At 40.1% G+C, this 22,261-nt stretch overlaps 1 protein-coding gene across 2 annotated transcripts in view; it reads left to right on the top strand.

Annotated features, from left to right (window-relative positions):
• itgb5 (integrin, beta 5) overlaps window positions 1–22,261 on the top strand; it is a 68,929-nt gene that overhangs the window by 20,222 nt on the left and 26,446 nt on the right. For both annotated transcript variants that reach the window (XM_055015093.1, XM_055015092.1), the window contains exons 10-11: window positions 14,058–14,232; window positions 16,722–16,976. In XM_055015093.1, coding sequence (XP_054871068.1) covers window positions 14,058–14,232; window positions 16,722–16,976 — 430 coding nt within the window. The remainder of the gene's footprint in view (window positions 1–14,057; window positions 14,233–16,721; window positions 16,977–22,261) is intronic.

The raw sequence follows: 22,261 nt of genomic DNA, 5'->3' as shown, positions 1-22,261 counted from the left end.
TAGTTGGAGATCCATTCAGCCTGGTGGAACATCTTCTAGTTGTTGGAGATCCATCCAGCATGGTGGAACATCTTCTAGTTGTTGGAGATCCATTCAGCATGGAGAAACATCTTCTAGTAGTTGGAGATCCATTCAGCATGGAGAAACATCTTCTAGTAGTTGGAGATCCATTCAGCATGGAGAAACATCTTTCTACAGCTGATGAGCAGAGTAGAGAGGAAAATTCTGGAGAGGAAACATAGGAATAGAAAAACATCTACAGGATGAGGAGATCGTAAGTACCTCAGGAGAAACCAACTGGAGGTTCTGGAAAACATTTCTAGAAATGTCTTCCAGAACCTCCAGTTGGTTTCTCCTGAGGTTCCTATGACTACCAGGACCTGGATGGCTGAGAACCTCCACCGAAGTATGAGGAGACGTTAGTTCAGAGTTTAACATCTGAGGAAACATGGTGGACATGATGTGAAGAAGACCTCCTCAGCTCCAGCCTCAGAGGGCTGAAGAGCTGACGGACATCATTTCCTGTGTTTACCTTCTTAGGTTTCCATAATTCCATGTGTGAAGCTGTGATCTCAGAGCTGCTCAGGTTGTAGGACCGACCTCAGAAGCTCTTTTTCTTCTTCTCAGAGCGATGCTGCTGCTGCTGCTGTTGTTGTTGTTGTGTGTAAATATGTGTGGTTCTGGTACCAGCAGAGCAGAAAATACTCCCTCCAGACGGAGTTCTGCTGCAGAGGAACTAGAAGCCAAACTGGTTCTGCAGGAGCTCAGATTACTTTGGAACACATTCAGAACTTTAACAAAGCTGAGGACGAGTCTGAGCTGGAGAACCAGAAACAGCCTTAGAGAGTAGTAATGAGGGAAAACTTTCGGTCATTTGGACAAATTTTGAGTTATTTTGGGAACTTCTGAGTCATTTTGGACAAATTTTGAATCATTCTGGACAAAATTTGAGACGTTTTATGCAGTTTATCAGTCATTGCAGACAAATTTTGAATTATTTTGGGAATTTTTTGAGTCGTTTTGGACAAATTTTGAGACATTTTAAGCAGTTTATCAGTCACTGCAGCAAAATTTTAAGTTATTTTGGGAACTTTTTGAGTCATTTGGACAAATTGTGAGAACTTTTTGAGTTATTTGGACAAGAGTCATTTGGACAAATTTTGAGATATTTTGGGAACTTTTTGAGTCATTTGGACAAATTTTGAGTCATTTTGGACAAAATTTGAGACCTTTTATACAGTTTTTCAGTCATTGCAGACAAATTTGAGTCATTTTGGGAACTTTTTGAGGCAATTTGAAGTTGTTTATGTCATTTTAGACGATCTTTGCATAATATTCAACACAATTCAGTGCATTTTGGACAATTTTAAGGTCCTTTTGGACACATTTCATGACATTTCTGAGAGGTTTTGAATAGTTTTGGACTATTTTAAGACATTTTGGACATATTTCTGTCATTTTGGACATATTTAAAGTCATTTTATATATTTTAGACACATTTATTGACACCTTCGACATTTTTAAAATCAGTTTGAATACGTTTTGAGTTGTTTTGAAGCATTTTTGATTAATTTTGAAGACATTTTTGACATGTTAGATCATCTTTAAGTAATTTCAAACACATTTCACTGCATTTTGGACAATTTTCAAGTCATTTTAGATCAAACTCAGGATATTTTGGACAATTGCAAAGTAATTTTTGTAATATGCGGTTGTTTAAAGGTTTACTTTAACCTGTATCCAGCTAGTTCTGGTTCCTGAACTGAACCAACGCTGAGCTGATGTCCAGATACTTTAACTTGCTGCAGGTCTGATCAGTGATTTTAAGAATCAGTCTGAGTCTAGAGATCAGCTGTTTCCTGTTTCCTGTTTGTTGAATCAACGCTGAGCAGCAGAGGAGGAGTTTTTATATTTATATTATCTTCTCTAATTTAAGAAACACAGAAAGCTGTGAGTTCATCTCTCCATCCTGCTGCAGATTAATATCAGCTCTGATAGATTTAAACTCCAGACGGATCCAGCTGGCAGAAGATCTTCATTCCTCTGGGAATATTTCCAGTTTAGTGTCTCAGCTGGATCCAATCATCAGAAGACGGAGCTCTGGGAAAAAGTCAACAGTAGCTCAGAAAAATATCCAGGAGGAGTTTAAACCTGATTCTAAAATTAATGTCCAAGAATGAGGATTTAATTTACATGTTGGCTGTGAAAGTAACTAAAAAAACAACAAGAAAACAGGCCAAAACTCTAAATAACATTTAAAAAAAGAGGTTTAATTTACATGTTGACTGTGAAAATAAATAAAAAAACAACAAGAAAACAGGCCAAAACTCTAAATAACTTCCTACAAACAGTAATTCATTAATTTTACTATTTATGACCATAAAACTATAGTTTTCTGTGTTTAATCAACAGAAAATCTCATTATTTTACACATTTTACTGGTATTTGAAAGATTTAATGCCTATATTAAGGACTGAGAAATGTTTTTTATCTGTTATTTTATTTTTTTAGTAAAATCACAGATTTATTCTAATTTATTAATCAACTCTAAAATGAAAACAAAACTGTAAAACTAAAAATCTGTAGTTTCATAAATACTAATTTATTTTATTGCAATAGTTAACCATAAAATTACACAAATTTTACTGTATTTAAACAAGCAAACAGTATTGTTATTTTAGACATTTTCCGTAATTTTAAAGAAAACTATGAATGTTCATGACTGGAAAATAAAGTTAAAGTTGAAGTTAGCACATTTCAACAACAAGGTGATTCAAAGTGCTTCACAAGGACATTAAAACAGCAGATGAAAACACAATTATAAAAAGAAAGAAAACATTTATAAAATCATTAAAAAGGTCATTAAAATTTAAGGATGCATGGTAAATGGTAAATAATTGTGAGTAAGTCACTGATATGTTATAAATCTGGTTAAAAAAAAACAAAACACAACTGATGGTATCTGGTAAAAACACAGTTTTCATTTACATGTTTGGACAAGTTTTGAGTTTTGTAGAATTTTTGAGTCATTTTAAAGACATTTTTGACATTTTAGACCATCTTTAAATAGTTTTAGATACTTTTCAATTCATTTTGGACAAATTTTGAGTCATTTTAGACACGTTTCAAGTCAGGTTTAAAGTAATTTCATTAATTTTAGAGTAGTGTGAGACACACTTCAAAGGTCAGCTTGGACACGTTTTGATTTGTTTCAGAGATAATTTGAGTCACTTTGAAGACATTTTTGACTTTTTGGACAACCTTTGCCTACCATTCAACACATTTCAATGCATTTTGGGCAGCTTTAAGGTAATTTTGGACACATTTCACAACATTTAGGACAGGTTTTGAGTCACTTTGGACATATTTAAAGTCATTTAGTTAATTTTACACTCATTTTGTACACATTTGAAAATGCGTTGGACAATTTTAAAATCACTTTGGACAAATTTTGAGTTGTCTTGGAGAATTTTGGAGTAATTTTGGAGACATTTTTGACTTTATAGACAACCTTTAGATAATATTCAACATATTTCAATTAATTTTCGACAATTTTAGAGTAATTTTAGACAAAATTCAAGATATTGTGGACAATTGCGAAGCCATTTTGGACAATTTTTGAGAAATTTTGGACAAGTTTCAAGTTGTTTTGGACATATTTAAAGTAATTTCTTTGATTTGAAAGTAATTTTAGAAACGTTTAAATACATATTGGACAGGTTTTGAATAGTGTTGAACTATTTTTCAGACATTTTGGACACATTTTGTAATTTTACACATATTTAAAGTCTTTTAGTTAATTTTAGACACAATTAAAGACATCTTGGACAATTCCAAAGTTAGTTTGGACACGTTTTGAGTTGTTTTGGACAAGTTTTGAGTAATTTTGAAGAAGTTCTTGCCGTTCTGTCTTCATTCATTTCAGTTCTTTCTCGTCGGCTGTTTGTATTCAGAACGGACTTCAGATGAGGTCTGGACTCTGAAACCAGCAGCGAGGGTTTCATCCAGAGAGGACCAGGAGGTGGATTCTGCTCTGGATGGGAGCCAGGATCTGGGTGAATAGAGGAGGAATCTTTTCTCCTGGGCAGTGAAAGGAGCTAGAGGCTGTCTGTTCTGCTTCTGACCCGTCCAGAACCTCCCAGCTGCATCCCAATGAGCTGAACAAAGGCTGGATAGAGGAGGCCTGAGAATCTGGCAGAGGGTGAATAGTTGGAGATCCTCACGGAGAACTGGAGAATGGCCTCATGCATATTAATAGGAACACCACAGGTCCTGATCCAGAGCACATTCTGAATGTTTCTACCTCCTGATCAGAACTTTTAACTCACTAAGGTTCAGTTTAAAGTCCTGCAGCTCTGAGCAACCAGAACATCATGAAGAAGAACTCAGAATCTGTCAGGAGGACTCAGTCATGTGTAGAAAGATGTTTCTCCATGCTGAATGGATCTCCAACTTCTAGAATCAAGAATCAAGAATCTTTAGTGTCATTGTGTTTCCGCAGTGAAATTCTGATTGGTGACTCCCAGCTATATATGAAAAATAGAAAAAGGCACACTATGTACAAATAAAAAAATACTTAAAAGATATAAATATGTAAACAGTGTTAGTGCACGTGAGCAGCAGGATGGATGGTAAAATGCAGTCCAGTGAAGATGCAGTTCTTTATTGCACATAGTGAGTCTGTTGTGTGTTCAGAGGGAATGGATGGACAGCTCTGGAATAAAAACTGTCTTTCACTCTGGAGGTCAGAGTTTTTATGTTTCTGTACCGTTTGCCCGAGGAAAACGGAACAAACAGTCCATTTCCCGGGTGGGTGGGGTCAGCAGTGATACGTCGGGCCTTCCTCTGGACCCGGTATACTGAGTCCAGGTCTGGAAGAGGACTTCCCACAATCCCCTGGGCTGTTTTCACCACCTGGGATAAGTTCCTTCTATCCTGAGCTGTGCAGCTGCTGTACCACACTGTTGCACCAAGACAGAGGATGCTTTCTATTGAGGTTCTGTAGAAGTTCATCAGGAGCTGAAAGGAGAGACCAGAACGTTTCAGTTTCCTGAGGAAGAAGAGTCTTTGCTGAGCCTTCCTCACCAGGTGAGGTGTGTTCAGGGACCAGGTCAGATCTAATGTGGAGGCCCAGGAACTGGATGTTGTCAACATGCTCCACTGCTTCCCCTTTGATGAGGAGAGGAGCTGCTCTGTCCTCCTGGACCTCCTGTAGTCCACCATGACCTCCTGTAGTCCTCCTGGACCTCCTGTAGTCCACCATGACCTCCTGTAGTCCTCCTGGACCTCCTGTAGTCCTCCTGGACCTCCTGTAGTCCACCATGACCTCCTGTAGTCCTCCATGTCCTCCTGTAGTCCTCCTGGACCTCCTGTAGTCCTCCTGGACCTCCTGTAGTCCTCCTGGACCTCCTGTAGTCCACCATGACCTCCTGTAGTCCACCATGACCTCCTGTAGTCCTCCTGGACCTCCTGTAGTCCACCATGACCTCCTGTAGTCCTCCTGGACCTCCTGTAGTCCACCATGACCTCCTGTAATCCACCATGACCTCCTGTAGTCCACCATGACCTCCTGTAGTCCTCCTGGACCTCCTGTAGTCCTCCTGGACCTCCTGTAGTCCACCATGACCTCCTGTAGTCCACCATGACCTCCTGTAGTCCACCATGACCTCCTGTAGTCCTCCTGGACCTCCTGTAGTCCTCCTGGACCTCCTGTAGTCCTCCTGGACCTCCTGTAGTCCACCATGACCTCCTGTAATCCACCATGACCTCCTGTAGTCCTCCTGGACCTCCTGTAGTCCACCATGACCTCCTGTAGTCCTCCTGGACCTCCTGTAGTCCACCATGACCTCCTGTAATCCACCATGACCTCCTGTAGTCCTCCTGGACCTCCTGTAGTCCACCATGACCTCCTGTAGTCCTCCTGGACCTCCCGTAGTCCACCATGACCTCCTGTAGTCCACCATGTCCTCCTGTAGTCCTCCTGGACCTCCTGTAGTCCTCCTGGACCTCCTGTAGTCCACCATGACCTCCTGTAGTCCTCCTGGACCTCCTGTAGTCCTCCTGGACCTCCTGTAGTCCACCATGACCTCCTGTAGTCCTCCTGGACCTCCTGTAGTCCTCCTGGACCTCCTGTAGTCCACCATGACCTCCTGTAGTCCACCATGACCTCCTGTAGTCCTCCTGGACCTCCCATAGTCCACCATGTCCTCCTGTAGTCCTCCTGGACCTCCTGTAGTCCTCCTGGACCTCCTGTAGTCCACCATGACCTCCTGTAGTCCTCCTGGACCTCCTGTAGTCCTCCTGGACCTCCTGTAGTCCACCATGACCTCCTGTAGTCCTCCTGGACCTCCTGTAGTCCTCCTGGACCTCCTGTAGTCCTCCTGGACCTCCTGTAGTCCACCATGACCTCCTGTAGTCCTCCATGTCCTCCTGTAGTCCTCCTGGACCTCCTGTAGTCCTCCTGGACCTCCTGTAGTCCTCCTGGACCTCCTGTAGTCCACCATGACCTCCTGTAGTCCACCATGACCTCCTGTAGTCCACCATGACCTCCTGTAGTCCTCCTGGACCTCCTGTAGTCCACCATGACCTCCTGTAGTCCTCCTGGACCTCCTGTAGTCCACCATGACCTCCTGTAATCCACCATGACCTCCTGTAGTCCACCATGACCTCCTGTAGTCCTCCTGGACCTCCTGTAGTCCTCCTGGACCTCCTGTAGTCCACCATGACCTCCTGTAGTCCACCATGACCTCCTGTAGTCCACCATGACCTCCTGTAGTCCTCCTGGACCTCCTGTAGTCCTCCTGGACCTCCTGTAGTCCACCATGACCTCCTGTAATCCACCATGACCTCCTGTAGTCCTCCTGGACCTCCTGTAGTCCACCATGACCTCCTGTAGTCCTCCTGGACCTCCTGTAGTCCACCATGACCTCCTGTAATCCACCATGACCTCCTGTAGTCCTCCTGGACCTCCCGTAGTCCACCATGACCTCCTGTAGTCCACCATGTCCTCCTGTAGTCCTCCTGGACCTCCTGTAGTCCTCCTGGACCTCCTGTAGTCCACCATGACCTCCTGTAGTCCTCCTGGACCTCCTGTAGTCCTCCTGGACCTCCTGTAGTCCACCATGACCTCCTGTAGTCCTCCTGGACCTCCTGTAGTCCTCCTGGACCTCCTGTAGTCCACCATGACCTCCTGTAGTCCACCATGACCTCCTGTAGTCCTCCTGGACCTCCCATAGTCCACCATGACCTCCTGTAGTCCACCATGTCCTCCTGTAGTCCTCCTGGACCTCCTGTAGTCCTCCTGGACCTCCTGTAGTCCACCATGACCTCCTGTAGTCCTCCTGGACCTCCTGTAGTCCTCCTGGACCTCCTGTAGTCCACCATGACCTCCTGTAGTCCTCCTGGACCTCCTGTAGTCCTCCTGGACCTCCTGTAGTCCTCCTGGACCTCCTGTAGTCCACCATGACCTCCTGTAGTCCTCCATGTCCTCCTGTAGTCCTCCTGGACCTCCTGTAGTCCTCCTGGACCTCCTGTAGTCCTCCTGGACCTCCTGTAGTCCACCATGACCTCCTGTAGTCCACCATGACCTCCTGTAGTCCACCATGACCTCCTGTAGTCCTCCTGGACCTCCTGTAGTCCTCCTGGACCTCCTGTAGTCCACCATGACCTCCTGTAGTCCACCATGTCCTCCTGTAGTCCTCCTGGACCTCCTGTAGTCCTCCTGGACCTCCTGTAGTCCACCATGACCTCCTGTAGTCCTCCTGGACCTCCTGTAGTCCTCCTGGACCTCCTGTAGTCCACCATGACCTCCTGTAGTCCTCCTGGACCTCCTGTAGTCCTCCTGGACCTCTTGTAGTCCACCATGACCTCCTGTAGTCCACCATGTCCTCCTGTAGTCCTCCTGGACCTCCTGTAGTCCACCATGACCTCCTGTAGTCCACCATGACCTCCTGTAGTCCTCCTGGACCTCCTGTAGTCCACCATAACCTCCTGTAGTCCACCATGACCTCCTGTAGTCCACCATGTCCTCCTGTAGTCCTCCTGGACCTCCCATAGTCCACCATGACCTCCTGTAGTCCACCATGTCCTCCTGTAGTCCTCCTGGACCTCCTGTAGTCCACCATGACCTCCTGTAGTCCACCATGACCTCCTGTAGTCCACCATGTCCTCCTGTAGTCCTCCTGGACCTCCTGTAGTCCACCATGACCTCCTTGGTCTTGTTGGTGTTCAGAACAAGGTTGTTCTCTGAACACCACTGAATAAGGTGCTGGATCTCCTCTCTGTAGAGGATCTCATCATTGTCTGATATGAGACCCACTACGGTGATGTCATCAGCAAACTTCATCGTGTTTGTGGAGTGGATGGAGATGCAGTTGCTGGTGAATAGTGTGAAGAGGGCTGGACTGAATGCAGTCCTGAGGTGTTCCTGTTCTCAGGACCAGTGTGGAGGATGTACTGTCTCCCATTCTCACCCTCTGAGGCCTGTTGGTGAGGAAGTCCCTGATCCAGTGACACAGTGATGTGGACAGTCCCAGGTTATGGAGCTTCAGTGTCACCGTATTGAAAGCTGAAGTCCACAAACAGCATCTTCACATAGGTGTTAGAAAGCTGCAGGTTAGGGTTAGGGCTGTGTGAAGAGTCATGGAGACTGCATCCTCTGTTGATCTGTTCTCCCTGTAGGTGAGCTGATATTTATCCAGACCAGCAGGATGACGTCCTTCATGTGCTTTAGGACGATCCTCTCAAAGCACTTCATAATCACCGGATCAGAGCAACAGGGAGGTAATCGTTCAGGCAGGTGACTGCTGATTTTTTTAGGCACAATGATGGAGGTTTTGAGGCTAACAGGGACTGTAGCAAGCTGCAGGACAGGTTGAAAATATCCAGAAAAACTTCTGCCAGCTGGTAGGCACATGATTTCAGAGTGCGACCCGACACCCTGTCTGGTCCTTCAGCTTTGATGGTGTTGATTCTCTTCATGGAAGAACTCCCTTGGTGCAGCTGCAGGACCAGAGACTGATGCTGTTCCTCCAGTCGGGGTAGATGAACTTCCTCTGCTGCCAGGTGTGTCAAAACGAGCATCGAATGTGTTCAGGGTGTCGGAAAGAGTGGAATCATGGATAACCAGCTGATCACTGCACTTATAGTCTGGTATGGTCCTAATGCCTCTCACCCACGTACTTTGTGGGTTATTACTAGCAAAATGCTCCTCAGTGCGCCGTTTGTAGCTGCATTTTGCCAGCTGAATGCCCTTCTTCAGTTCTCTCCCTGCTGTAGGCCAGCTTGTCACCTGACCTGTAGACGGCGTCACGGGCTTTGAGTAGGGGCTTCACTGTGCTGTCCATCCATGGTTTCTGGTTTGGGAAAACCTTGATGGTCTTTGTGGGCAGGACAGCATCAGTACAGAACTTCAGATACGACAGAACCGATGATGTGCATCCATCTAGATCTGTGTCCTCCTTGAACACTCCCCAGTCAGTGCACTCAAAGCAGTCCTGTAATGCTGAGGACGCCTCATCAGTCCATACCTGTATGGTTCTGGTGGTCGGTCTCTCCATGCTGAATGGATCTCCAACTACCTGCTCCTCTGTTCACTGTTTCTGAGCCATGCTGACTTTATTTATTCATCCAGCAGCTTTGGTTTTACTCTCCATCTGCAGTTCAACCTGAAAACTCTGAATTTTTTTAAAAGTTCCTGTTGGTTGCAGCTGAGTGAATCTTGGCTTCACAGCTGCACCGAGGAGCTCAGAATTTTTTATTTTTTACAGAACCTCATTATGACAAACAGATTATTTTACTTGAATTTTGGAATGAAACATGTAGAATAAAAAGATTTTGATGAAATAAATATCAGAACTTCCCCTCACACAGGAATTATTCACCTAAAGTTAAACATTTTTAGAGAGCGACATACAATAAAGTGATTTTTGATTAAATTTCAAGATGTGTTGGACAATTTTAAGAAGAAGGGAAGGCTTTTATAACTTTAGACAATGTTTGGGTAATAATAAACACATTTAAATAGATTTTAGGCAAGTTTAAGGTCATTTAGACACATTTAAAGACATTTATTGCAGATTTTGAATCACTTTAGACTATTTTAAGATGTTTTGGACACGTTTCTTTCATTTTTAAGGTCATTTAATTCGGTTTAGACACATTTACAGACACCTTGGAGAAATTTAAAGTCAGTTTGGACAAGTTGTGAGTTGTTGTGGAGAAGGTTTTTATAATTTTAGACAATATTTGAGTAAAAATAAACACATTTCAATGGATTTTGGGCAAGTTTAAGGCCATTCCGGACACGTTTGTCATTTTAGAAAACCTTTCAATAATTGTAAGCTCTTATTTAATTAATTTTAAAGTAATTTTAGACACCTTTAAAGACATCTTAAACAATTCTAAAGTCATCTTGGTTAAGTGTGGAGTTGTTTTAGTGAATTTTTGAGTCATTTAAAAAAAGTTTTTGACAATTTTAGACAATCTTTAAGAATATTAAACACATTTGAATGCATTTTAGGCAACTTTAAGGTCATTTTGGACATGTTGTTGTTTAAAGACATGTAGGACAAGTTTTGAATCATTTTGAACATGTTTAAAGACATTTATTTTACAGTAATTTTAGACACATTTCAAGATGCCTTGGACAATTTTAAAGTCATTTTGGACAAGTTTTGAGTTGTTTTCGAGGATTATTGAGTAATTTTGAAGGTGTTTTTGTCATTTTAGACAATCTTTGAGAATACTAAACACATTTCAATGCATTTTGGACAACTTTAGGTCATTTTGGACGCATTTAAAGAGGTTTATTATAGGATTTGAATCATTTGGACTATTTTTAGGACAAGTTTTAACTTATCTTGTGATGATGGCAGCATCAAAAGTCAAACCGTCATCATTGAAGCCGTTTGCTGTGAATCTGAGGAGGAACGTCACTGATGATGCGTTCAAGGACTGTCTGAATTAAAACTACAATGACTCTCCTGTTCTTTTCTTTTGGTTTTTACCCTGCTGAGGATATTTATTAACTAAAAGCATTTAAATTTTATTGTGTTGTTTGACTTTAATTGAATCAGAGGAAGTCATAAGAACTCCATCATCTAGAAACAGGAAGCAGAGATCAGAGGTTCTTTGAGTTCTAAACTATTGTTCTTGTCTGTTCTGGTTCCTCCTCTCTGAATTACATTATTCTGACTTTCTCAACGAGTCCAGTCTGATCTTGTCCTCCCACTACTGACCTCCTGGTCCTCTATAATGAGCCACATGATTGGCCAAGCCGCCTCCTCGCGACTCCCATTTCCAGTGGATTTACAGAGTCCTCGTTATCTCCTCGTTACCTCGTTATCTCCTCGTTAGGGGGCTTCATGTGACGTCTCTTCCTGCCTCTACTTCTGACCTCAGATGATTCCACATTCTGGCTTGTTGGCGGGTTTTTCTCAGAGAAACAGGAAGTGGAATGGGTCACATGATCTGTTTCCTGTCAGTGATGTCATCTGAATCAGTACCGAGCTGCTTTTATTTTTTTAAAAAGTTGGTTCAGCGTGACACAAATCTGGACTGAACTCTGTCAGAGAAATAAACGGAAACACACAAGAGACAGTACACTATTGAATATTCAGTAGCTGGAACAACTTCACTTCTCTCTGGGGAATAATAACATTTTTTAAAAAAATTTAAAAGTTGTCTAAAAAAATGGAGTAAAAAAATGATAAAAATCTGGCAGCAGAGATGCCTGAAAAAATATAAAAATATGTTTAAAAAAACAACAAAAAAATAGAAAACTGTGGAATATTGTAGCATTAAAATCTGTAACTAAATGAATAAACCAAAAAATATATAAATATTAAATAAATAAATTCCAATATATGCCTTAAAATTTGTGTAATTTTATGGTTAAATGTTGCAAAGGAATAAATCAGTATTAGTAAAAATACAGATTTTTGATGTGGACGTTATTTAGAGTTTAGGTCTTATTTCAGAGTTAACTAATAAATTAGAATAAATCAGATTTTACTAGAATTTATGTATAATTTAACTAAATTTATAAAATAACAGTGAAAAACATTTACTATGATTCAGTCCTTATTAAATGTATTTTGTCTTTCAAACAACAGTAGAATGTGTAAAATAATGCCATTTCCTGTTGATTACATAAATTTTATATTGATATAGTAAAATAAATGAATTACTGTTTGTAAAAATCTAGATTAGCATTTTGGGCAGGTTTTAGGTCATTTTGGACACATTTAGATACACCTTGGACAGGTTTGGAATAGTTTTGGACTATTTTGAGACATTTTTGATGCATTTCAAGTCATTTTGGACATATTTGAAGTAATATAATTAATTTTACAGTAATTTTAGACACATTTCAAGATGCCTTGGACAATTTTAAAGTCAGTTTGGACAAGTTTTGAGTTGTGGAGAAGGTTTTTGTCATTTTAGACAATCTTTGATTAAAAATAAACATTTAAATGGATTTAGGGCAACTTTAAGGTCATTTTGGACACCTTTCAAGGCATTTAAGATGTTTTTGTCATTTTTTTTACAATCTTTCACATTTTGAGTTGTTTTGTAGCATTTTTGAATAATTTTGAAGATGTTTTTGACATTGTAGATCATCTTTAGGTCATTTTAAACACATTTCAATTCATTCTGATCAATTTTTGAGTAATTTTAGATCAAATTAAAGATATTTTGAACAATTGAGAACTCATTCTGGGCACATTTCTGACATTTTAGACAATCTTTGACTTATGCTAAACACATTTCAAAGCATTTCGGGCAAGTTTGAGATCATTTTGGACACATTTAGAGACATTTAGGACAGGTTTTAAATCATTTTGGACTATTTTTAAGAAGAGTTTGAAGTGATTCTGTGATGATAGCAGCCTCAAAGGTCAAACGGTCGTCACTGAAGCTGTTTGCTGTGAATCTGAGGAGGTTCCAGACCAGCAGCAGATTTGGGCTGGACTTCCTTCCTCAGAGACATCAGCTGGGTGTTTTCTTCTGTCCCACATTCAGCTCATGAAGTAAACAGCAGCTCAGGGTCAGGAGAGGGTCGAATCCACACACAAACCAGATCTGAGAGGTTCAGAGGCAGCAAGATCGGATCATCTGGACCATGAAGCTCTCAGAACAAACAGGAAGTCACCGTTTAGGAGTTCTGCTGCTTCACCCAAAACTCAGATCTGCTCAACATATCTGGATGGATTCATCTGTTTTCAGACCTGGAAATCTCTGGATTTCCCCTTAAATAAACCCTGGGAAGTCATTTTATTGGTTCAGTACTACCAACCATGAAGACAGAATAGTTCCATCAGACCAGAGTGACTGAATGGAGCCAACATTTTAGTTTTGGGCCTTGAAAATGGAAAAGAGTGCAAAGTTTTAAACAAAGATGGTATAGTGTCTGTGTGTGTAAGTATATATCTGAGTATTTTTTTGACAATCTTTATCTCCCTTTGACACATTTTGAGTCATTTGAAGGTTTTTTTAGCTTTTTCCCATTTTCAAGGCCCAATAATTATTTATTTTTGTAATTTTTTTCAATTTTGAGTCTTTGTGGGCAAATTTTGAACTGTTTTGGTGTCATTTTGGACAGTTTTTACATCATTTTTGACAGATTTCAAGTCTAAACATCTAAAAGCTGGAACCTTGTCTGGTCAAACTTTAACACATCAGATTCTACTGATGTTAGAGCCTCAACAGTTGGAGAAATGTGGACCAAAGACTGGATTTCAGTAGAAATATGGAGCCATCCATAGATATACACTTACAGGAACTTTATAGAGAGACTATATACCAGCCTTTACTTTAGAAAAATTGCACTTTCTTCCATTTTTAAGGACCAATAATTGAAAATTTCTCTCCTACTGGAACCATTCAGTCACTTGGGGTGAAAACAAGATAATTCCAGGTCTAAAAACTGGTGAAATTCCCAAAACTGAGCCACAAACGCTTGACAGAACTTCGTTAACTGAATCTGAGATAAAGCAGACATCGTACTTCCTGCTTCCTGTCTGCTCTGACGTCTTCTTCCTGTCTTTTCTCTGCAGGTGTCCTTCAACGTGAGCGTGGAGGCGAGGAGTTGTCCTCCCCGAGGAACCGACCAGAGCTTCACCATCAAACCGGTGGGATTCAAGGACCGTCTGGAGGTTTCTGTGGATTATCAGTGCGACTGTGGCTGCAGCCAGACGGCCAAAAGCAACAGCAGCATCTGCAGCTCCATGGGTAAAAAAACTGCTCTGAACTGTTGGACTTAGGAGATTTAAACAGAAATACACTGAAATATGAGAGATTTATACAGAAATAAACAGAAATAATAGAGATTTAACCAGAAATAACTGAGATTTAACCAGAAATAAGAAAGATTTAACCAGAAATAAGAAAGATGTAAGCTGAAATAGTAGAGATTTATACAGAAATAAACAAATAATAGAGATTTAAACAGGAATAATAGAGATTTAACCAGAGATAATAAAGATGTAAACTGAAATAATAGAGATTTAACCAGAAATAATAGAGATTTACACAGAAATAAACACAAATAATAGAGATTTGACCAGATATAATAGACATTAAAACAGATTTAGTAGATTTAAACAGAAATAACAGAGATTTAAACAGAAATAACAGAGATTTAATATAATATATAAATGTAAAGTCATTTTAGACAATATTGTAGTGATTTTGGACATCATTTTTTAAAATCATTCTGGACAAGTTTCTGTTTTTCTGGACAATTTGTGAGTAATTTTAGATACATTTCAAGACATTTTGACCACTATTAAGATACTGTGGTCAAATTGTAAAACATCTTGAACTATTTTTGAGTCATTTTAGACATATTTCAAGTTATTTTGGACACGTTTGAGTTATATTGGACACAGTTTAAGTCATTCTGGACAATTTTTAAGACACTTTGGACACTCCTCTGTAATGTTGGAGGATGTTTGAGTCGTTTTAGATTCTTTCAAAGACACTTTAAACATGAAGGATTAGTCGTGGGAAAACAATCTGGACTTTCTGGTGGAGAAACTGAAACTGCAGCTTCAGTGTTTCCGGTTTTTAAAGACTTTAATCTTTGAGTTGCTGTTTCTGCTTTAATAATGGAGGAAGTCCTAAAGCAGCGGTTATCTGATTATACAGAGACTCTCACTGCTGCTGCTGCTCACATAATGACCATCATTAAAACACCAAACTAAAGGTTAGTTTACCTGATTAGAAGCTGAAGAAGATTCTCCTACAGGAAGCTGAGTCTGGACATTTAATCATCCTGTTGAATACATTCATAAACTCTGAAATACACAGAAGATGTACAGTTTATCAGTTCATTTAGTGAATCAATGGGAATGTTTGTTAGAAAAGAGGAAAATAAAACCTTCTAATTGGCATCTTCATTTCAGGTTTTTATCGATTTGGACATTCTGGACTTTTTAAAGACATTTTGGCCTTGTTTCTGTAATTCTGGACAATCTTTGAGTACTTATGGACACATTTTAAGACATTTTGTATAAATTAATAGTAATTTTGGACGATATTATAGTGATTTTTACCGAGTTTCTGTCATTTTAGATGATATTTGAGTTATTTTGAACACATTACAAGTAATTTTTTTACAACAAAATTATACAAATAGTTTCTAAAAGAGTGAAATAATGTGCTTTGATGTGAGATTTACTAAATTTGGCAGTAACTTTAAATAAATGCACAGCATTTGCTACAGTAGCAGCTAGCTAGTCGGCTCTGCACAGAGAAGCTTCTAGTCTCCATCAGTTCTTCATTTTGGACACATTTCAAGACATTCTGTGCAATTGGAAAATCATTTTTGAGTCACCTTGAACATGTTTTTGAGTTATTCTGGCAGCATTTCAAGCCATCTTTAACAATACTACAATGATTTTGGACAAAGTTCTGTAATATTGGACAATTTTTAAAATGTTTTGTACAATTGTAAAGTCACTTTGAACAGATCAAAAGTCATTTTTAGAGTAATTTTAGACACACTTCAAGACATGCCGGACAATTTTGAAGTCACTTTGGGCATGTTTTGAGTTATTTAAGACAATCTTTGAGTAATTTTAAAGACATTTCAAGTCATTTTGTTTAGAAATGACAATCAAAAGACTAAAAAAAAAAATTTATTATTTCATTTTACTTTGTCAATATAAATTTGAGTTTTTTGGTCCAAATTGAAAGACATTTCAGACAATTTAAGGTAATTTTGGTTTTTTGAATCATCTTGGACTCCTTTGACCCGTTTTTACAATTTTGAACAATGTTTGATTAATTTTAGACACATTTCAAAACATTTTGAACAAATTTAAAGTCATTTTGTTTGGAAATGATAATACAAAGGCACCCATTTTTTAAAATTTGTCTTTATATGTCAATATAAATTTGAGTTCTTTGGTCCAAGTTGCAAGAGATTTCAGACAATTTAAAGTAATTTAGTTTTTTTTAATCATCTTGGACAATTTTATACAACTTTAGACACATTTCAGGATATTTTGTTAATTTTTAAAGTCATTTTGGACCCATTTTTACTATTTGGGAAGGTCTTAGAGCAACTGTAGACACATTAAAGACACTTTTTGCCTTCATATTGTGCAGCTGTTTGGAAACACTAGACTCTGGATGCAGACGCCTCAGACTGAGGAGTCAGTGAAACTGTAGAAGGTGTAATAAACCTGACTCCTGAACACCTGTGTGATCTGCAGGTACGTACACCTGTGGGACGTGTCAGTGTGAGCCGGGTTACCTGGGCGCCCGCTGCGAGTGCCAGGAAGGCGATTCGGGCAGCATGTACCTGAGCGCCTGCAGGGAGGCCGAGGGGAAGCAGATCTGCAGCGGTCGGGGAGAATGCAGCTGCAACCAGTGTCTCTGCTACGAGTCCGAGTTCGGGAAGATCTACGGCAGCTTCTGCGAGTGCGACGACTTCTCCTGCGCCAGACACAAAGGAATCCTCTGCTCAGGTAGGAACGCCGGCCAATCAGAGGCCGAGCTGCTGCAGGTGTGTGCTGGAGTCCAGAGAGCTGCTGTGGTTGAGCTGCTGTCAACCTTCTAGGCGTCAGTGAGACCAAACTGAAATTCATTTGAAAAAGTGAAATGAGGAGTCAGATTTGCGTAATTTGTCTTCACTTGTCATTTTGGACTGGTTTAGTTTGATTGGATATTAGTTTTGAGTTGTGTTGGACAATTTTTTGTTCTTTTGGACAGTCTTTCAGTAATTTAGACACATTTCAAGAAACTTTGTACCATAGTAAAGTCATTTTGGACAAATTTTGTGTCCTTTTGGTGAGGGTTGAGGTCATTTTGTTCGGAAATAAGGCATTTAAATGCAGATGTTCCCTATGTGCACAGATAAGCTTCTAGTCTCCATCAGTCAGATTTGCCTAATTTGCTTTTAATTGTTGTGCTAGACAAGTTCAAAGTTATATTGACTACATTTAAGGACTTTATGGACAGGTTTGGTGAAGTTCCAAGACATTTTGGGCAGATTTGAAGTCACTTTTGGACAGGTTTTTGTTTTTTGGACAGTCTTTGAGTAATATTGGACACATTTTAAGATATTTTGAGTCATTTTAGACCTTTTTGAGCCCTTTTCAAGACATTTGAGGTCATTTTGTTTTGAAATAAGATGTTAAACTTCAAATGTTTCATTTTGTATATAGTATAAGCTAGCTACTTGGTTGTGCACAGAGAAGCTTCTAGTCTCCATCAGTTATTGCAGCATCTTAAACGGACTAAAAACTTGTTTGAAAAGTGTGAAATGAGTCAGATTTGCCTCCTTTGACAAGACAAATTTTACGTCATTTTGGACGAGTTTAAAGTATTTTTTAAATATTTCAAGACGTTTTTGGACAAATTTTCACCATTTTGTAGAGTCTCTTGAGTAATTTTAAACATACTTAGAGATATTTGAGACAATTATAAAGTTCTTTTGGACAAGTTGTTGGTCATTTTCAACTTTTATGCGTTATTTTGGACCAATTTTCTGTCATTTTGTTTGTAAACAAGGCGTTTTAATGTCAGATTCACCAAATGTGACGTTTCAGACGAGCTCATGTAGGAACACTGTCCACAAACTGAGCTGGTTTCAGGATGATGTCAGAAGAATCCTTCTGTTTATTTCTGCTGTGTTTGTATTGGTGGTGGTTTGAACCTCAGAGCTGAGAGACCACACCTTCTTTTCCATCGATGAGCTTACAGACCGACTTCAAACAGCTTGAACTCTTCAGATCTGCTGCTCTTGTTGTGGTTCCACTGAAATAAAGTCCATTCATGGAGCTGAGTCCTGTAGGACGGTCACCTGCCGGGCTGCTGGATCTGATCCCAGAAGAAGCAGCTGCTCCAGTAGCTCTTCAGATGTTCTGCTGTGTTTCAGCCTCAGAGGGTTTGTTGTGGTTGGGCAGATTTATGACTCGCTCACTAGAATAGAAGCTCAAGTCAATATTCATGACGAGACACATGTAGCTGCAGAGATGTGTGACGGATTAGAAACCAGCGCTTCATTATAGCGTACATTCAGCCTCTAATTATCTCCAGAAAATGGCTCTGTTCAACCCCAAAATACACCGATGGGATTAGAAGGTTTTTCTTTTTTTAAAAATCACCAAAATAACAACATTTATCAGCTAGAATATGTAAAAACAAAAAGAATTATGTCAGACATACACACAAAACACTAAAATATTCAATAAAAACACTTTATTCTGCACGTCTCATTTAAATATTCACCAAAAATAAAATCTTTATGCTAACAAGATTCTGTAGAAAACAGAAAATTCTGCGATCTTCAGCACAACTAAGTAGCTGCAGTTAACTGAGCTGAAACTAAAACATTCAGAGTTTCAGGTTGAACTGCAGGCCGTGTTTCCTCAGAGAGACTGAGAGGAAAACCAATGAAATAAATGCAGCAGAAACAGAGAACAGAGGAGATCCATCCTGCATGGAGAAACATCTTCCTACTGATGATGAGCAGAGGAGAGAGGAAACATGGAGACAGAAAAACATCTACAGGATGAAGAGACACAAAATGACAAAAATAAAACAGAAAACAAGAAAAATCAGACACAAGATGACAAAACAAGATATAAAACGACCCAAATGACACACAAAATGACAAAAATGAGCCCAAAAAAATGACACAAAATGGAAAAAAAACAAGACAAAATGACAGAAATGTGACACAAGAGGAGGTGACAACAGCAGGCTGTAGGAGATCCATCCAGCATGGTGAAACATCTTCTACAGATGATGAGCAGAGTAGAGAGGAAAGGTCTGGAAAGATGGAGACAGAAAAACATCTACAGGATGAGGAGGGAAAACGATGACAAGGACACATGAAAGGACAAAAACAAGATACAAAATAGGAAAAAACGAGACATTCTAGATGTTTAGAATTTTTGTAGAATGAATAATGTGAGAAATGTGGCTTTAGTTTTTGTCTTTTCTCTGGTTTCCATGGTTGTTCTTCATGATGTTCTGCTTCCTCAGAGCTGCAGGACTTTAAACTGAACCTCAGTGGGTTAAATGAGTCGGGTTTGTGGGGTTAAGTGGAGCTGTTTAGATGAAGTGATGGGTTTCTGTGACGTCAGCCTGAAGCTGGCCGTCCTGCTGACCCACATCTCCTCCACAGCTGCTCTGGAATGATCTCAGCAGCTCCAGTCGCCAGGAATAGCGAAGCTCTGACTTCCAGACCTGCACGGCCCCATAAATAACAGACCTGGGGGTGTGTGTGTGCACGTGCACGGGGTGTGTGCACGCTGCGTGTCTCCTTACAGGGTAACTGGGAACACATGTTTCTGTTTGTTCTGTTCTGTGATCCTGAAGTCAGACGTGTTGGAACAGTGGATCTGCTGACGTTGCATTCAGGAACTATGCAGCTCCAGAGAGTCTTCATGTTCTGGTCATTAACACCAGAGTCACTGCAAGGTCTGCATTCCACAAAACATTTCACTGAGATAAGAGGCTGGGAAACAACTTCTAGAACATTTTAACCCACTGAGGGTCAGTTTAAAGTCCTGCAGCTCTGAGGAACCACAACATCAGGAAGAGAGAACTCAGACGGTCTCATTTGAAACGACAGAACTTCAAAACGACAGAAAACAGACCTGAACGGACACAAATGACACAGTGAATGACAAAAAAACAACACAAACAGGACTCCAAACAATACAAACAAGACTCAAAATGACAAAAATGAGACTCAAAACGACAAAGACAAGACACAAATACAAAAAAGCAACACAATGATGAAAGCAAGCATCATACAATGACACAAACAAGACAGAAAGCCATAGAAACAAGACTCAGAATGACAACGAACAGCCTCTACATGACACAAATGAGACATAGAATGACAAAAAAACAACACAAATCAACACAAAGGAGACTCAAAACGACAAGAAAGCGACACGACAAAAGCAAGCAACACAAAATGACACAAACATTAAAAACGAAGACTCAGAATGACAAAAAACAGACTTGAAACAACACAAATGAGACAGAATGACAAAAAAGCAACACAAAACGACACAAATGAGAGTCAAAACGACAAAACAAGACACCGAACAGCACCCTTCCTGTTTCTTACAGTGTAGACTGACCAACACCACCAACACTCAGACCATCTCCTACCATTACCTCCATCATCTCCATCATCTCCTACCATCATCTCCTACCATTACCTCCATCATCTCCATCATCTCCTACCATCATCTCTTACCATTACCTCCATCATCTCCATCATCTCCTACCATCATCTCTTACCATTACCTCCATCATCTCCATCATCTCCTACCATCATCTCTTACCATTACCTCCATCATCTCCATCATCTCCTACCATCATCTCTTACCATTACCTCCATCATCTCCATCATCTCCATCATCTCTTACCATTACCTCCATCATCTCCATCATCTCTTACCATTACCTCCATCATCTCCATCATCTCCTACCACCATCTCCTATCATTACCTCCATCATCTCCATCATCTCTTACCATTACCTCCATCATCTCCTACCATTACCTCCATCATCTCCATCATCTCTTACCATTATCTCCATCATCTCCTACCATCATCTCCTACCATTACCTCCATCATCTCCTACCATCATCTCCTACCATTACCTCCATCATCTCCTACCATCATCTCTTACCATTACCTCCATCATCTCCTACCATTACCTCCATCATCTCCATCATCTCTTACCATCATCTCCTACCATTACCTCCATCATCTCCTACCATTACCTCCATCATCTCCTACCATTACCTCCATCATCTCCTACCATTACCTCCAGCATCTCCATCATCTCCACCATCTCCTACCATTATCTCCATCATCTTCTCATCACCTGGAGGTTCACCTGAACCTGATCCCAGCTGAATCATAAAACAACATCAGGTTTCATCACAGCGAGGAGATAAACTCTTTATGATTCACATTTTAAATAAAAGCTCATCGTTTTCCAGCTGACAACCATGTGCTGAGCGTTGCCGTGACGACCGGTGGTTCTGGTGGTTTTGGCTTCAGACTCAGCAGAACCCAGACACTCATTTAAAGTGGTTACAGCTTTCAGTCAGCAGCAGGTGCAGAGGAACGTCCTCAGATTCACCTCCGACTGGAGAAGGAGGAGGAAATGTTTACTGCAGTGATTCACTGTGAAAAGCAGCAGTTTGTTTTTCTGTGTTCTGCAGATAAACCACATCTGTGTGTCTCATTTCTGTTTATATACATTTAGTTTATTGTTTGCTGGATTGGGTGTTTTTCAAACCTTTCTTTTGTTCCTGCTGCCAATGTTAGACCATTCTGGAAAACACTAAACTTTTTGTATGTCATTTTGTGTCATGTGGGTCGTTTTAGGTCTTATTTTTGAATGGATCTCCAACTACTTCCTCCTCTATTCACTGTTTCTGAGCCATGCTGACTTTATTTATTCGTCCAGTATCTGTGGTTTTACTCTCAGTCTCTCTTGTTGTCTTCATTTTGTGTCTTGTTTTTGTTGTTTCATTTTGATCATTTTCTGCATCTTTGGGACCATTTTGTCTCTTTGTGTCTCATTTTAGTTGTTTTCTGTGTCGTTTTTGTAATTTCGTGTCTCATTCTGGTCATTTTACGTCTTGTTTTTGTTATTTTGTGTCTTGATTTTGTTGTTTTTTTGAGTGTTTTCGACAGTTTTGTGTCTTTATGGTCATTTAATGTCTCATCTTTCTTGTTTCTGACTAATTTTTGCCATTTTGCTTCTTATTT

Source organism: Amphiprion ocellaris, chromosome 11 (assembly GCF_022539595.1).
Source record: "Amphiprion ocellaris isolate individual 3 ecotype Okinawa chromosome 11, ASM2253959v1, whole genome shotgun sequence".
NCBI lineage: Eukaryota > Metazoa > Chordata > Actinopteri > Pomacentridae > Amphiprion > Amphiprion ocellaris.
The sequence above is the reverse complement of the archived record's forward strand: the minus strand, read 5'-3'. Positions and strand labels throughout refer to the sequence as shown.